Source organism: Numenius arquata, chromosome 7 (assembly GCF_964106895.1).
Source record: "Numenius arquata chromosome 7, bNumArq3.hap1.1, whole genome shotgun sequence".
Taxonomy (NCBI): Eukaryota; Metazoa; Chordata; class Aves; order Charadriiformes; family Scolopacidae; genus Numenius; species Numenius arquata.
This window is the reverse complement of record NC_133582.1, coordinates 63,263,253-63,278,451: the sequence shown is the minus strand read 5'-3', so window position 1 is coordinate 63,278,451 and position 15,199 is coordinate 63,263,253. Positions and strand designations below refer to the sequence as shown.

The 15,199-nt window shown below is 36.7% G+C and overlaps 1 protein-coding gene across 1 annotated transcript in view; it reads left to right on the top strand.

Annotated features, from left to right (window-relative positions):
- AKAP9 (A-kinase anchoring protein 9) overlaps positions 1-15,199 on the top strand; it is a 115,445-nt gene that overhangs the window by 82,070 nt on the left and 18,176 nt on the right. Inside the window, exons 24-33 of the mRNA XM_074151013.1 lie at positions 484-696; positions 1,495-1,533; positions 2,746-2,978; positions 4,692-4,811; positions 7,774-7,950; positions 8,077-8,181; positions 8,622-8,774; positions 9,034-9,213; positions 12,590-13,678; positions 14,720-14,866. Of these exons, the coding sequence (XP_074007114.1) occupies positions 484-696; positions 1,495-1,533; positions 2,746-2,978; positions 4,692-4,811; positions 7,774-7,950; positions 8,077-8,181; positions 8,622-8,774; positions 9,034-9,213; positions 12,590-13,678; positions 14,720-14,866 (2,456 nt within the window). The remainder of the gene's footprint in view (positions 1-483; positions 697-1,494; positions 1,534-2,745; positions 2,979-4,691; positions 4,812-7,773; positions 7,951-8,076; positions 8,182-8,621; positions 8,775-9,033; positions 9,214-12,589; positions 13,679-14,719; positions 14,867-15,199) is intronic.

The window sequence follows — 15,199 nt, the reverse complement described above, 5'->3', positions numbered from 1 at the left end:
GCCAGTTTTGGTGTCTTCTGGTGTTGGAGGGATCTGTATGATACCTGACCTACAGGAGACCCAGGATCTTACAGAAACTGTGGTTTGAGGTCAGGTGAATGTCTTGAGGCACCTAAAATGGCACCTGGCACCTGAATTAGTTCAAAAATCTGATCGTCTGTTCCTGTATAAGGAATTTATTTGAAGTTTCTTATTTGCCCTGTGTTTATTACACACTTATTTTTCCTTGGTTTTGGAGTTCCTGTTTGCTCCAGAGGTCTTGCGCTGAGGAAAAAATTAAGAGCTATATTTGGTCTTGTACTGTCTTTCCTAGAGTTTCTTCATCATGGAAGAAAAGCAAGAACAGGAGTAGAAGTTGTCAGATACTGAGTATCTGACATGCATGTGCATTCACATGAGAATACTATAGTGACTTCACCATGATAAAAGTTCAAATTGTTCTTTATTGTCTATTAAATCTGCCCCAAAATCGATGTTTTCCAGGCCTTATTGATGGTTATGCAGATGAAAAAGCGTTTCTGGAAAAACAACTCCAGGAAAAAATAGATGTAATTGACCATCTTGAGCAAGAACTACTGTGTACAGGTAACAAATTGCAGGAGTTAGAGGCTGAACAGCAGCAGATCCAGGAAGAAAAGGAGTTACTCTCCAGACAGAAGGATGCCATGAGAGCAGATGCGGGGCCAGTTGAGCAGCGTATGTATTCCTCACAATCTTTCTATAAGATTTTCTTACTTTCAAATAACATAATAAGTAATCTCGATGAAGGCTTCCTCCCCCTCCCCTTTGTAATCATTAATAAAAATGTGATAATCATTAATGAAAATGTGATATTTTAATACCTGATACCTAATGTTAACTCAATAAGTTTTCTTGACATATAAGCAAAAAATGACAGAGATGTAAATGCATCTTTAAATTCTTCCTTGAACTAGTAACTTAATATTTTATGTTGGAGAGGGGAAGAAAATTAGAGCAGTGGTGTTTAAGAGGTACTGATCTTTCAAAGACTGCAGTGCTTATATTGTAAACAGCAGAATGAAATTAGCATTTTATTTCATTTCTAAAAGTTTGTGGCAATTTATAACACTGCTGTTTTTATAAGTTACACATCTTGGTGTGTATTTGCAATTTCCTGCATCTGCTTTGTGTAACTATGAAATTTTAAGAACAATCTGTTGCTTCCTACTTTTTAGTAAAGATGATCCTTCTCCAGTTTAGTTATTTGTTACGTGCTTCAGGTTTCTAAATATTTTAAAGTTATTTTCATGTATAACAACTGTAAGGATAAACAATTCTATTAAGTCGGTACTTATATCACGCATACCAGAATAACTTACCACATTCCCTAAGTTATCTCAACAACTTTGTCATTAAATGCCATATCTATCTTTGGCTTCATTCTCTCTTACATTGTTGCACCACAAGAAAACTAGAGCTGGCATGTAAATTACTTTGCTTCTTTTTTTGTTTTCTCTCTCTCTATTCTCCTAGGCCTAGTAGATGCTGCAGTCGATGCAGCTTCCCAAGCAGGTGTGTTTGTATGTTGCATGGCCGATCTGTAACTGGGTGGAAGACTCACATACTGACATTGTTAATCAGGATTATTGGGCTTTTGGCTTACTGACATTACTTGTAATTCTTACTGGCCTGCAGCTTTGATGTTGTATTTCATACTCAGTTTTACATTTTGCTAATAACATTTCTTATCGTTTCTAAGCATAATAAGCAAATTCATGAATAACCATCATCTTATTCACCTATGAATTACAGATACTTAGATGGTATTGGTGGGATATTTTTGTAGCCTTTATTTTCTTTTTATTTCCAAATACAGCTGAGTCATTCACTATGATAACTAAACACTGTATTATATTGATATACAATGGTTACCTAGAAATGAGAATTCGTTAAATATGATGTAAGATGATGGTGCCTAAAGGATCTTTCTTCTGTAGTGAAAGTAAATTTTACTGTTTTTGTCTAAATATCAATCATGTTTTAAAGATTCTCCAAATGTAATTGCACTTTACAGTTTGGATTTTACCTCAAGGGATTTGTACAGTTAGTTAATATGTACTTCAATGGGCTGTGGCTTAAGAGTCTTAATAGGGTGGTTTGGGGCTTTACTATATATGCTTGCCAGCCTTTTCATGAGGACTCAAAATTGGGAATCCATGCAGACACTGATTTTACAAAGCTCCAGTTACAGGTCAGTAATTTCCCTCTCTGTCTGCCTGGCAACCTCGCTAAGTCTTTCAATATTTCCTTCAAATTATTTGTATGTATCACACACGATGAAGACTGGGAGTGGATTGATTTTACTGACACTGGGGATGAGAAGAGGGTTGGGTTTTCTGTACTTCATTGTTAATCTCGGGTTTAGGTTGACTTTCTGACTCTAGCCATAGTTTGAACCCATGCATTTGCTTTTCTATTCAATTATACAAAGACCTTTTGATTTATATGAAACTTAAACAGGGAAGTGGTCTGATACAACTTCACTATCAGTCCTCTGAAGACTAACTAAAGGATAGTAATTTTAATATGAATTTGTTTTAGTGGTAATCTTGATTATTTCTCAGGAGAAAATACATTTTCAAAAAAAGAAAAATAGTAGAAACCCAAACCAGTTCACATCCTTCTGCAGAGTACAGCATGGATACCTTGGGGAGTGGTTTTGCTTCATAATACTACTAACTATTCCTGTCTAAAAGTAGCGTGTGATGCTTTTATTATAACCAGAATTGCTGGAGGAAACAGAAAAGCTAATGAAAGAAAAAATTGAAGTACAGCGTCAAGCTGAAAAAGAGTATGATGACCTTCAGAAGCAAGTGAAAGTCTTGGAAATAGACTTGGAGGAACAGGTCAACCGTTTCATAGAGCTAGAGCAAGAGAAAAATGCAGAACTAATGGACATAAGGCAGCAAAACCAGGCTTTGGAGAAGCAACTTGAAAAGACAAGAAAATTTCTAGATGTAAGTATGGTTAAAGGCCGGTTTCATGAAGGTGGATGGGCATCTCTGCTGAGGTTTGGTTCAGCATGAAGTGCTAGGTTTTTTCAGATTTTGAGCAAACATAAAGAAACATGCAACAGTAACAGTGCTATAGGTTCCAGCCCAAGAATTTAATTGCCCTGTATTTCTAAGTATAACTTAGTAGGCTTCTTAAATGTTTAAAATAATGGGAAACTTCTAAAACTAATGAGGAAATATAAATTTTTGTGACCTTCATTTTTAACAGTTTGTGGAATTTCCATGTTTTTCAATAAAGCCTGTTGGAGTTAAGTAGTCAGCTTTATTTGTACTTGGAAATAGAAAGCATAATTTCTCTTAAGTTTCTTTTATAACTTCCTTCATAGTATCCAAAAGTCTACCTCCAGATACACCTTCAAGCCAGTTATATTATTTGTGTATTTGTCCCCATTCGCAGTGGCAGCTGCCTCTGTTGTACCCAAATTCTTCCTGTCTCAGGCTGTCTCTGTGATTTTGTTTCAGACTCTACCCCATTTTCATCAAACACCATCTTCCTTGCCTCCTCTTTTTCCCATTTTATTCCTAATAAACGTCCTATGCCGCTGTTGAGAGAAAACTATTATTTCTGTGCCTTCTTATTTAAGTCTCTAGCTGACAGCAGTAGGGTACAATAATTTTTTCTACATAAAAAATATAACACCCTGTGGCACCTTCTCCACATAATCTATTACTATCCAGTATTAAAGGAGAGATCTTTCAGATACTTCTTGGCACAAGAGGATTTGCTTTATTTAATTTTCTGCAGTAACGTTCTCTTTCTCACTGAAACTAGTGTGTCATAATAGGACAAGGTTCAGAAGTAAAAATTCCTATTACAAGTCCCATAGTCATAAATGCATTATGGTTTGGGACTATCAGTAGCACGAATTGGAGAGTTACAGACTGCTGAGATGAGCTGTTTGTAGCAGCAGCATTAGAACTCTGCCGATTCCTTGAAACAGCAGGTGAGGTTTTCAAATCTGCAACTTGTAAATGTTGAAGCTTTATTCTGGTTTCCTAAATTTTTGCAAGACCTTTTGCTGCTAGACAGAGCATTCCTCTGTGCATCAGCTACTTCAGCTAGTTTATTTCAATGCATCTGATAAGGTTTGTCTGTTTAGCAAAGTGACATTTAAAGGTGACGTTTCACTGGATGCTAATGGTTGTGCCTTATTTCCAGTATAAAGATGTATTCCCCAAATATCAGAGTGGGATATAACAACTGAAACTGGTCAAAAGTAAAACTGAAATGCAAAATTTATGATTTTTTTTTTTCTGTTGGCTCATCATCAATATTAACACAAAGATAATTTCTATTATTAATTTCTATTTATGCTACATATATCAAAGATGAACACGAGGAAAGAAAACCATAAAATACTGGCCTATTGCTATTTGTATGCTGTACTTTGAACAGAAGAGACAAAACTGTCCTTTTTGTGAAATAATACTGGCTGTATCAGTGCCGTCCTCATTTTTTATTCAAAAATGTGAGATTTGTTGCCCCGAATGGTGAGAGTAGTTTTTGTTAATGGAAGTCGCGAGAGGTTCTGCCACCTTAAAAATACTGACATACCGTTACCAGCCTCACATTAAAAGAAGTAAGAAGTTGTAATGTCCTTAATTTAGACAGTTTTTACACTAAATGGTGCATCCACACTATTTCTTCACTTTCAGGAGCAAGCAATTGACCGAGAGCACGAGAGAGACGTTTTCCAGCAAGAGATACAGAAGCTGGAACAACAGCTTAAGATTCCACAAAGGATTCAGCCCGTCAGCGAGCATCAAACCGGAGAGGTAACGCGCGCTATTGCTTATACTCAAGGGATCTAAATGGTACGCTGACAGCCGTTCGGATACCCTAGGGAAGCTGTTTTATGGTGTCCCTAACCTGCATCCGTTCGCAAGGCAGGAAAGGAAATCCCCCGAGATGAAGGCTACGGTGTCGGGGGAACGTGGGGAAAGTGTGTTCTGGGTGTTTTTTGAGTCGGTCGGTTGGATGTTTTTAGTAGCAGACACACCAAAGCTTCGTAACTTTCAAAAAGACTCTCCCGCGTAACTTAATTTAGAAAATGGGGTTTTCAAAAGCCCGTGGAAACATTCAGGACTCCTGTAGCGATTCCCCCTGCTCTTGCGTCCTTTTGTGACATCCTGTTGGTAGCACGGGTACGGGCACCGCAGGAACGCAGTGACCAAGGGGTCACAGCCGAGACGTAGCGGCGCTCTCTGCGTGCGCCTCCCCGGGAGACGTCTGTCTCCCCTGAAACAATCTGGTGACCGCAGAAGGGCAGCTCGAGGAAGTCACAGCAACCTCTTAGGCCCAGCAAAAGCCAGAAAAGCGACAGCGGTGCAAACGCTGTGTATTGTGAAGCTTTTTGCCTGTTTTGTTTGGTGACCTTTGGGTCAATTAAATTGCATTTTATTTTTTGGTGGGTTTTCTCCTGTCTTGCTTTTAGAGCAAGGCTGATATTTTTGCGTGATTCTCTTGCCCGATTTTCAGTCTTCAGCTTCTTCTCAGGTCGCACTGCGATTTTCAAAGAAAAGCTCTTCCTTTCAGTTCAGTTCAGTTCAGTTGCTGTCGTTCGGTTCTTAAAGATTAGCAACGTTTAGTATTCTATATTAGATAGTCTATGACCAGAGATAGTAATGGGACATACATGGATAGACGTGAAATGTAAGTTGTCAAAATATTTATGGACTTAGAGGTAGGGGTGTGTTTCCTGGGGTTTTAAAATATATTTTACTAAGAAGGTTTGTGACAAATCCTGCAAAGTATTCAGCCCGTACCGGGCGACCTGGCCGTCATCAGCCTCTGCGTACAAGGAGTGGTGGGCCATTAGCTGAATGTGTGTTAACTGACACGCGTGGAGCAATTCTGCGTCTGCTTCTGTGGCAAAGCGGGTGCCCGCTCCTGTGGAGCTATGGACACGTTCCACAGAGGGGGGAGGCTTTTTAGCACAATTAGTTTTCCTGAATCCAGGGTGTTTGTTTTGTGTTCGTTTTGTGTTCGTTTTGTGACGTGTCTCCTCATAATTTGAGGCATGGGTAGCGTGTGAATTCCTAGTTAAAATTCTCACAGTTAAAAAGACAAAACTTCTCCCGAGGAAAAAAAAATTTCAAATTTGATTGCATAATAAAACGAGGCTTGTTTTTCTGCACAGAAACGATTTGTGGAAATCGTCCTGAATTATAGGACGCAGTAGAAATGTAAAGCATGCTTTAAGGTGAAAGATGGCTGTAACGGTGATGAAAATTTTAAGGTTTGTACTAGATGCTTTTAAAGTAGGATTTTTAACAGGCGGGAAGATAGAATCTAGGAGCACCGCAGGCGCAGCGGCAATTTTAGAGCTGAGTGGTGTCGAATATTATCCATTTACAGATAGAATTCTCGGTACTGTATTAGATTTACATCGAATTTCTATCAAATGAGCCACCTAGCCTTCCTATATGGTATATTTTGGTGTCCCAATATCACTTGGCGTATTTCATAAGTATACATTTTATCATCATTTCTCGTGCTTTTCTGAGAGAGCTGCTTTACTTTTTCATAGTTGCTCGGGTTTTGAAATGCCCTTCTGCTTTGCCTGAATGCTGTGAGCATTTTCTGTTGATAACTTCATTTCTTTTTTTATTGTTATTTCAACTTCCTCTGTCAACTTATTCTAGGGAGGGTTGTCATAAAGAGTCTGTGCTCTAGACTTGATTTTTCTTTTTCCATTTCTCTCTCAGGACTTTTCTGTGGTCACTTCAGACTTTGATGTTGCTCATGGATGGATAACGTCAGTAATACCATCCTGTCAGCTTTATGTTCTGGTCGTCTTCTCTCCTATCTATTGAAATGCTTTGAGTCTTCTACCTTTTGGCTACATCGTAACTTCCTAATTGTAAATACTGAAATCAGTTTCTTGAGTGGGACAAACATTACTTTCCATGTCTCTTGCTCGATTGCTTAGTATAACTCAGGTCTTATCTGTGCATCAGGCCTAGTACGATGGATTTGTGACACATTTTCTTATCTGTAATTTTGATTAATCATTTCTGAAATACTGCTAGATCTGGGATCATTCCTATCTCACTACTTCAGTTACTCTTCTAACACATTGTTTCTGAGCTGCAAACATCTGAACTACTGAGATTCAGAATGCTTTATTTGGTTGCTTTGTCCTCTACAGAAAGTGAAATTATGTCATCCATCACTTCTGTTTCGTCCCATTTAACAAACCCCGGAAGAAAACAAAACTTGCTGTTTCTCGATATTGGAAGTATAGCAATTCTCTTCAATGTTAAAGACTCGGAGAGTTTTAGAATGTCTGTCACTAAACAACTCCTTATTTTGAATAATTTTATCATGGATTTTTAGAACCTCAAAGGTGCAAAGAGCATCTTGACCTAAGGTCAAGACATTCCACCCGTAGGTGTTAAAGGTGTTTTTTTAGTTGGCTGCATAGGGATGCCGTGCTGCTTGCTTTCAACTGACTAGAAAGTCTGAATGCTTCAGAAGGACAAGGTTAGTTCTAGAGAGTAAATGATACAGCACAGAACGTATCACTTCTAAAAAATGCTGTTTGTGTTTGTTGGATGTAGCACTACAGCATTCTAACTTCACATTCTGTTTCACCTAAAGAGTAGGAGTTTCGTTATGAGAAAAAAAAAAAGAGGGATATTTTTTCTCTGTCAAAAATGAGTGCTGTTGCTATTGCTAGCAAACCCTTCCAATCTCAGTACAGTATATTTATCTTCCTGCTTGTATTGTCACCAGGTTGAACAGTTAACAAATCATCTAAAAGAAAAAACAGACAAATGCAGTGAGCTTTTGCTCGCTAAGGAGCAACTTCAGAGAGATATACAAGAACGGAATGAAGAAATTGAGAAACTAGAATGCAGGATAAGAGAACTGGAACAAGCCTTAATCATTAGTGCAGACAACTTGCAAAAGGTATGGCCTGATCTAAAATTATTGTGTATTTATTACTTTCTTATTTTCTTGAGAACAAAACTGTATATCTTTTATTTGTTTCTTATTAAGCAAATTAAGTTACTAATTTATAATGTATATTTAAAGGTGGAGGAAAGGAAACAATTTGGCACCATCATAGTAAAGGGGGAATTACCTCTTGAAATACAACTGCAAGCCGAACGAGAAGCTGTGGACAGAAAGGAAAAGGAGGTGAAATAGCTGTTGGATTTTCCATGTTTTCACTTGTATTTTCGTTTGTCAGTTTTTGCTTTCTGTTGAGTTTCGTGAACTATACGGATAAAAATTTTTAACAGATCAGAGAGACAGCAGTCCGAATTACTTTAAAGTTCTCTTGTGAGCCGTGGTAATTGTTCTTAATGTCTGTGTTAATGCTTATGACTTAAAACAGTCATTTTGATTCTGGAATAAAAATTCAGCCTAATTAAGAAAAACTTCATAGTGATTTCAGCTGATTTTTAGTGGGTTTTAAAATTCCATTCAATTTAAGGATTCAGAATGTCACTGAGTACCCGTTCTTTTGTTTGTGCATAGCAAAACAGTTTATTGTAGGCATTACTCTTGAAAATCACGACACTTAATTTTTGGTATGGCTTTTTATTCCTTTTCCACCATTTGTTTTGGAAACATAGGTCACAAACCTTGAGGAACAACTGGAGCAGTTTCGAGAGGAGCTAGAAAATAAAAATGAAGAAGTTCAGCAATTGCACATGCAACTGGAAATTCAGCAAAAGGAGTCCACTACACAGTTGCAAGAACTTGAACAAGAGAACAAATTATTTAAGGTAATTGCGTAACAAAGAAGCCTAGAACTTTATTCTCCCTCCTCCACAGAAATAAATTCTTGGAAAAAGCCAAGATGCCAAATTCTTTTTCTTTCTCAAGCATTCAACCGTTCAACTTGCAAAATACTAAAAGCTCATATAATTACTTCTCATTCCATGTAATTTGTTTATTTTAATTCCTATGCCTTAAATACTCATACAAGAATATGCAGAAGATGTTATGTGCAGCTGTAATGTGGTTTGGGGCTTTTTTTGGTAGGATGAAATGGAAATACTGGGACTAGCGATCCAGAAGTCTGAAGAGGCCACCATAAAGGACCATCACTTAGTGGCTGGGAGGCTCGCTCACATCATGCAAGAAAAGGAGCAGGAAATAGATCGTCTTCATGAACAAATTGCAAAACTGCAGCAGCAACTTGAAGTCACAACTGACAACAAAGTACATACTTTTGAAATCTTTTTCAGAGTCCTCCTTTGTGTTGCTAGCTGCTTAAAGAAAAAAAAAAACCAAAACAACCCACTGTCCCTCCAGCAATTACTTTGTTCACTATTGCTGCCTTAATTTAAAAACGCCAATGCTTCAGTTTGAAGCAATGCTTTAACGCTAATCTGTTTTCCCTCTTTTGTGTCTTTTTTTACGAAGCATACTTTTGCTTGCTTTCTTTTTATTATTCTGCCTTATGTCTGATTTTTTTGTCTTAAATTCTTCTTAATTCCTTATTCTTCTAATACTTCTGAATATTTAATAGTGTGTAAGTAGCTGAATTCCGTCTCAACATTTGTACTAATATCTTCCCTACGATGACTTATGTTCAGTGTTACGTTTCAGTGACACCTTCTGGATCACGTTGGATTTTATAGTTTTTTTAGCAAACTCATGTGCCCCATGAGCTTGTGTAAATTTGTCATCATACCGATTTTGGCAACATCTTTAATCCAGTTTGAAGCATGATGGATGTGCAAACAAAACATTGTGCGTTATTAGAAATGTAGAGCAAGAAGGAAAGCAGCAGATTCATCTCTTCTTCACTGAGATTTAACACCTGTAGCTTTCTGTCACTTTACATTTATGTGTACTTGTGATAATGAACCTCATCTTCTGACTTACTTCCATTTTATACAAATATAACACGTTTTGATTTCAACAGAAATACTGCTTATTTTGCATTGATATAAATGCCAGAAGAAACAGACCACAGGTCTTGTATATTTTATAGAAAGAAAATCGGATCTTTTCAGTTTTCAGAAAATTGGATCTTCTCAACAACAGTTTTCCATTGTGAACATTTTAAACATGAAAATTTATTAATCATAATCTTCGTCCCCAAAACAAATATTATTCATTAATGTAAGATGAGAAGTTCTGTTTACCCCTCAGTAGCTGGTTGAACATTTCGGGTAATATTCTACTAGGACATATTGAATCCCCTGAAACAGAGGTCTGACTGAGATGGATAATTTGACGTTTTTATGTGTGGCATTTAGTTATAATGAACCTCAGTGAATAATAACAAAACTGTGAATTGGATTTAGGAAGGATCATGCTTCAAGAATCCAGAACAGTTCTGCTTTATACAATGACCACAGTAATAAGGTTACCTTACTTGCCTTGAGAAAAATAACCAGTATTCAGGTATAATTCATTTTAATGATTTGTTCTTCTCCTGTTATATGAGGTTTAGTTTTCTTATTTTCATCCTCTCAGTTATGTTTTCCAGGACATTAAATAATTACTCTGTTTGCTTAGTAGAGATCCCTTTCCTAATCCTGTCGACATTTTAATCCCTCTAAGTGCTTTTCTTTTAATTTCTGTATTTGCCTTATGTAGTCCTTCACTCCATTATGTTACAAAGAACAGAAGCTGTTATGCTGACTTGATAGCAGTCACCAGGATCACTGTTCTTTTCTTCTGAAAACTAATGATTTATTCACATTTTCTTTAGTGTTTTTGAGCTTCCTCTAATCTCTGTGGATATTAAAAAAAAAACCAGTTCCTGGTTGGCAAAGCAGCCCTTTTAATTTGTACAGTCACATTTCATTTATTCTTGTACATATTATAATTATTGCAAAGTCATCTCATTATTCTATTTAACTAACTAAACCTGATGAAGTATTGTAAGGTAAAGGGAGCTATTTTAGTAATAAATCTAGTCATCTTCCTTCTCTTCCTCATTTTATTTCCCTTCTTCATATTTCTAAAAGGCCTTTCTAGAGCTTTTAGCTATTTTAGTTAACATAACTGATTTTGTTTTATAATATCCCTTTCTGCATATTCTTCACAGATTTCCTCCTGCCTTTTTCATTTGCAGTGTAGAAGCACCGTTCATTTCAGATCTCCAGACGTTACTTTTAAGAAAATATATCCACTTTTTCTTTCTTACGCTTACTACTTTGAGTCTGGTCTATCTTTATTTTGACTTTGTAAAGGACTTGGCATTTTTCTACATTCAAATGAGAATTTGCTCCCACTGCAATTTAGGAGGCAGGATTTTTTTTAATGAATTTGATACAACTTACTCTGGATTCTGATAACTTGTCTTATTATTCATTTGATAAGCTTTTTTATTTATTTAACTTAGTGTTCATCAACACCAGTCATTCCATTTTTTGTGTCTACTCAGCTATTTCTTGTTAGAAGCTGATATAAGATGGCTTTTCTTTTTTCTGCATCATGAAGTCATCACCCCCATATTTGCTTAGTTACATCCTTTATTAATTTATTGCGATTTTGAGCCCCTTACACAACCTGTAATTTTAAGTGTCTTTAGAACTAATCTAGGAAAGTATTACTCTCACTGTATTGATGTCTTCACCAATCTCTTTTTGAATTTTGTTTGGATAGTCATAGACATTTTAAAATAAATACTTCTATAACTTTATCTCTCTTTACTTTTGTTTAAACTATAGCACAAACGGATAATATGGATACTGTTTGCCTTGTGTGGTTTTGTGCCCATCTGCATAAGTGTACGCACACACACATACACAGGCAAACACATATTTTTAGGTTTGTGATAGGAAATGCCAGAGTAACCTGATAGGTGTTTTAGTCTCAGACTAAAAAGCGTATCATAATGGCATTTTTCAACACGTTTAATTAAAGGTCTATTTGCATTTAAAGTGCATATTCATCTCACTTGGCTGTGTCGTATATGAATCTATTTGACCATCTCAATGAATAGTGCTTTTGCACAAAGAGCGCAGTATCTCTCTTATCTAACTGAACATATCTGGCCTATACATGAAAAGCTTGAGGATCCAGTGGCTGCTTTTTTTTTTTTTTTTTTAAAAAAGGAAATTCAGTATGTAATGCAATGCAGGATAATTTATCTGTAAGTTTTAAGTTTCATAAATCTTGGTTCCTTGGAATTCCTTGAGTAAAAATAAAATATTAAACCTTGATTGCGTAAGAGTATTGAACAGCACAGATATGAGCACTCCGCTTGTTTCCCTTTTAATTTTTGATAAGAAGGACAATACAGAGCTTTAGGCCAAATTGGTGGGAAAAAGTATTGTGAACACTTACACTTCAGTGTTTCATATCTCTGTGAATATTATGAATGCTTTCACTTCATTTAATACTTTCACACCTATTTTGCAGTTCATTAAGTTCACAGACTACTTTTTCACTCCTATGTGAAGATATCCTGATTCTTCTAAAACGTCCATTAAGAAGTTCCCTGAAGACATACTTTCTTTTACAAGATGTTTCAATGTGTGATTAAACTGTTGCTGTGAAGTCTAGGAGAAAAATTATCTGAGGGTTTAATAGTTATCTGCTGTGAAGTACTTTTGTTCTATTTTTTTTTTTTCAGGTTATTGAGGAGCAAAATGAGCATATACGGGAGCTTGAAGCCCAGGTAGAATGTCTGAAAAGTGATCAAGAACGCGTGAAGAAAAAAAATTATGAGGAAGTAGAGCAGTTGAATGATGTAATCGAAAAGCTTCAGCAGGAGCTGGCAAATATTGAGCAAAAGGTACCTGCAGACATTGCTGCTTTTCAGGAAGATGCTGACAGTCTGAAACACACACTTGAAACAGTTCTGGCAGAAAAAGCAGCTTTGGAGAAGCAAGTAGAAGACATGAATGTAGAGGCATCTCGAACAAAGAATGAGCTTGAGGAAACGAACTTAAAAATGAACAAGCTAAAGCAAGAAATAAGTATGTTAAAAAAAGAGCATGAAAGAATAACGGAGAAGTATAAGTGTGCACTGATGAAAGGTGGTAGGGAAAAAACACAAGACGGGAGCAATGGGAAAACTGAAAAAGTGGATGAAGGCTCATGTGAGAAGATAGAGTTGCCAGATCAAACCCAGTGTAGGTCTCCACATGAAAATACAGGAGTCACCATCAGCAAGATGGAGGTACAACTGCAGCAACTTCATGCATGCGTTAAGGAAAAAGATTCAGAACTGCGCCGGTCCTACAAGGAAATACAAGACTTGAAAGAGCAAGGCAAAGCTGAAAGAGAAACACTTAGAAAGAAGATATTAGAACTGGAAAAGGCACTAGTGGAGAAAGTCGCTGCTGCTCTTGTGAGTCAGGTTCAGCTAAATGCGGTTCAAGAGCAAAGGAAATTCATGCAGGAAGTTCAGGAACCATCAGAATGTGTGGAGGAAGCAAGCAAGGGTGCCCAACCAGAGGGTTTGAGTAGTAGAACTGAAAATGAGATGGAATCAAAAATATCACTCTTAACACAAAGGCTTAGTGAGATGGAGGACCAACTGGCAACAGTAAATTGTAACTTGGAACTAGAAAAAGAAAATGTAAAAATTGCACAAAAGGAAGCTAAAGTGAAAGAAGACAGGCTCTTAGAACTTCAGCAATTATTAGAAGTGGTTCAAGAAAAACACAAAAGAGAGATTCAGAAATGCATTAAGCAAGAAGAAATACAGATGCATCAGGTATTAGACGTAATTAGATGCCAATTTACTTTTGGCTTGTTTTCACTAAAAGCAGTTATTTTGTTTAAACTACAATGAATGAAACACTTCTTAATGAGACTAGTGATAGAAGTATTGCGCTATGTGGGGTAGATCTTAATTGTTCTATTATTTCTGGAGAAGGACATTATTTTAGGTGAACTCCACTATTCATTTCCATTTTGCATTAAAAACACCTCGCCTTTTCATGAATGTAGGGTGATTTTCAATTTTGAAAATATACTTTCTTGTTCTTCCTTTGAACTGACAGAATGGAGTGAATTACACTTTCACATGGCACAGTTGATAGATAAAAATTAAAATGATAAAAATGATCTGAGGGTTTAGAATGATAAAGGAGTGATAGCAATTTGTCTGTACACTTGATGGGGGGATTTGTTGATGTTCGTTCACGTATGCTTTGATTTTGGTTTACTTTTGCTTGCTTTCTTGCCTTGATTCCAAAGGTATTTCCCATCAGTAGTTTTTACCACTATACTTTTGTCCTGATTTCCATACACCACTGGTTATGTTGTATCTGAATTTAAAACCTTCAAAATGCTTCATAGCCCAAACATGGGCTTGATTGCTGAAACTCTTAAGTTCAGAGACATTATGGAACCCAGTGGAAAAGGTTCTAAGACCTTTTGTCCAGATGCAGTTTGAATTAATGTGCTAAATATCTTGTCAATTCAGTAATATTATCAGACTTTGTTTCCCACTCTCTGTTGAACCTCCCTCCCTGTGCTTTCTGTATGGTGCAGCCAATTTCTGCCTGCAGTAAACTGTGAGACGGCAGCCTTTCCTCCCATGCTTAGCCAGCTTGTGGGAGTTAATCTAGGAAAATTGTCTTTCAGTCTTAATTTTTGGAGGCTATGTTGATCCAAATAACATACACTTGTTGTCCCCTGTGGTCTTTTCTTTTGTGACTTTAGTAAATTGGTGTGAAAGAGAGAAGTGCTGCTAATACTGTATTCTTTGTAAGATTCTTCACTGTTTTCCATATCTTGTGTCGCCATGTAGGTAGGATCACAACTCGTGGAAAGTCAAAAAGAAATTGTGCTTATTAAGGAACTCGAACTAGAGAAAGTTAAAGAAGAGGCAGCTGCTGCTAAGGAAGAACTGAGCAGTTACAGAGAAAAGGCAGAAAAACTTCAGCAAGAACTAGCAGTAAGAACCAGATTGTTCCATAATGTATTTAAAGCAAGTGATTATATATTGTGCAAATGTGCATGCTTTAGTTTTTCTTTAATCTTGTATGGAGAATGCCACTAAGAAAAGCAGTCACTCAGTACCAATTGTCAGTGGAATAGAGCTGATGCTGTAGACCACATCTTCATTTGTTGCCAAAGTACGTAGTTTTACAGTCCACTATAATGCAACAGTGGATCTAGAGCTGTATTTCTTAGGAGATAATGTTTGTTACTGTGTGTCATAACTGCTTTAAAAGAGGACTAACTGAGCTGTAATGGTGTAGAGGATTGTTTGGGGGTTAGATTTCTT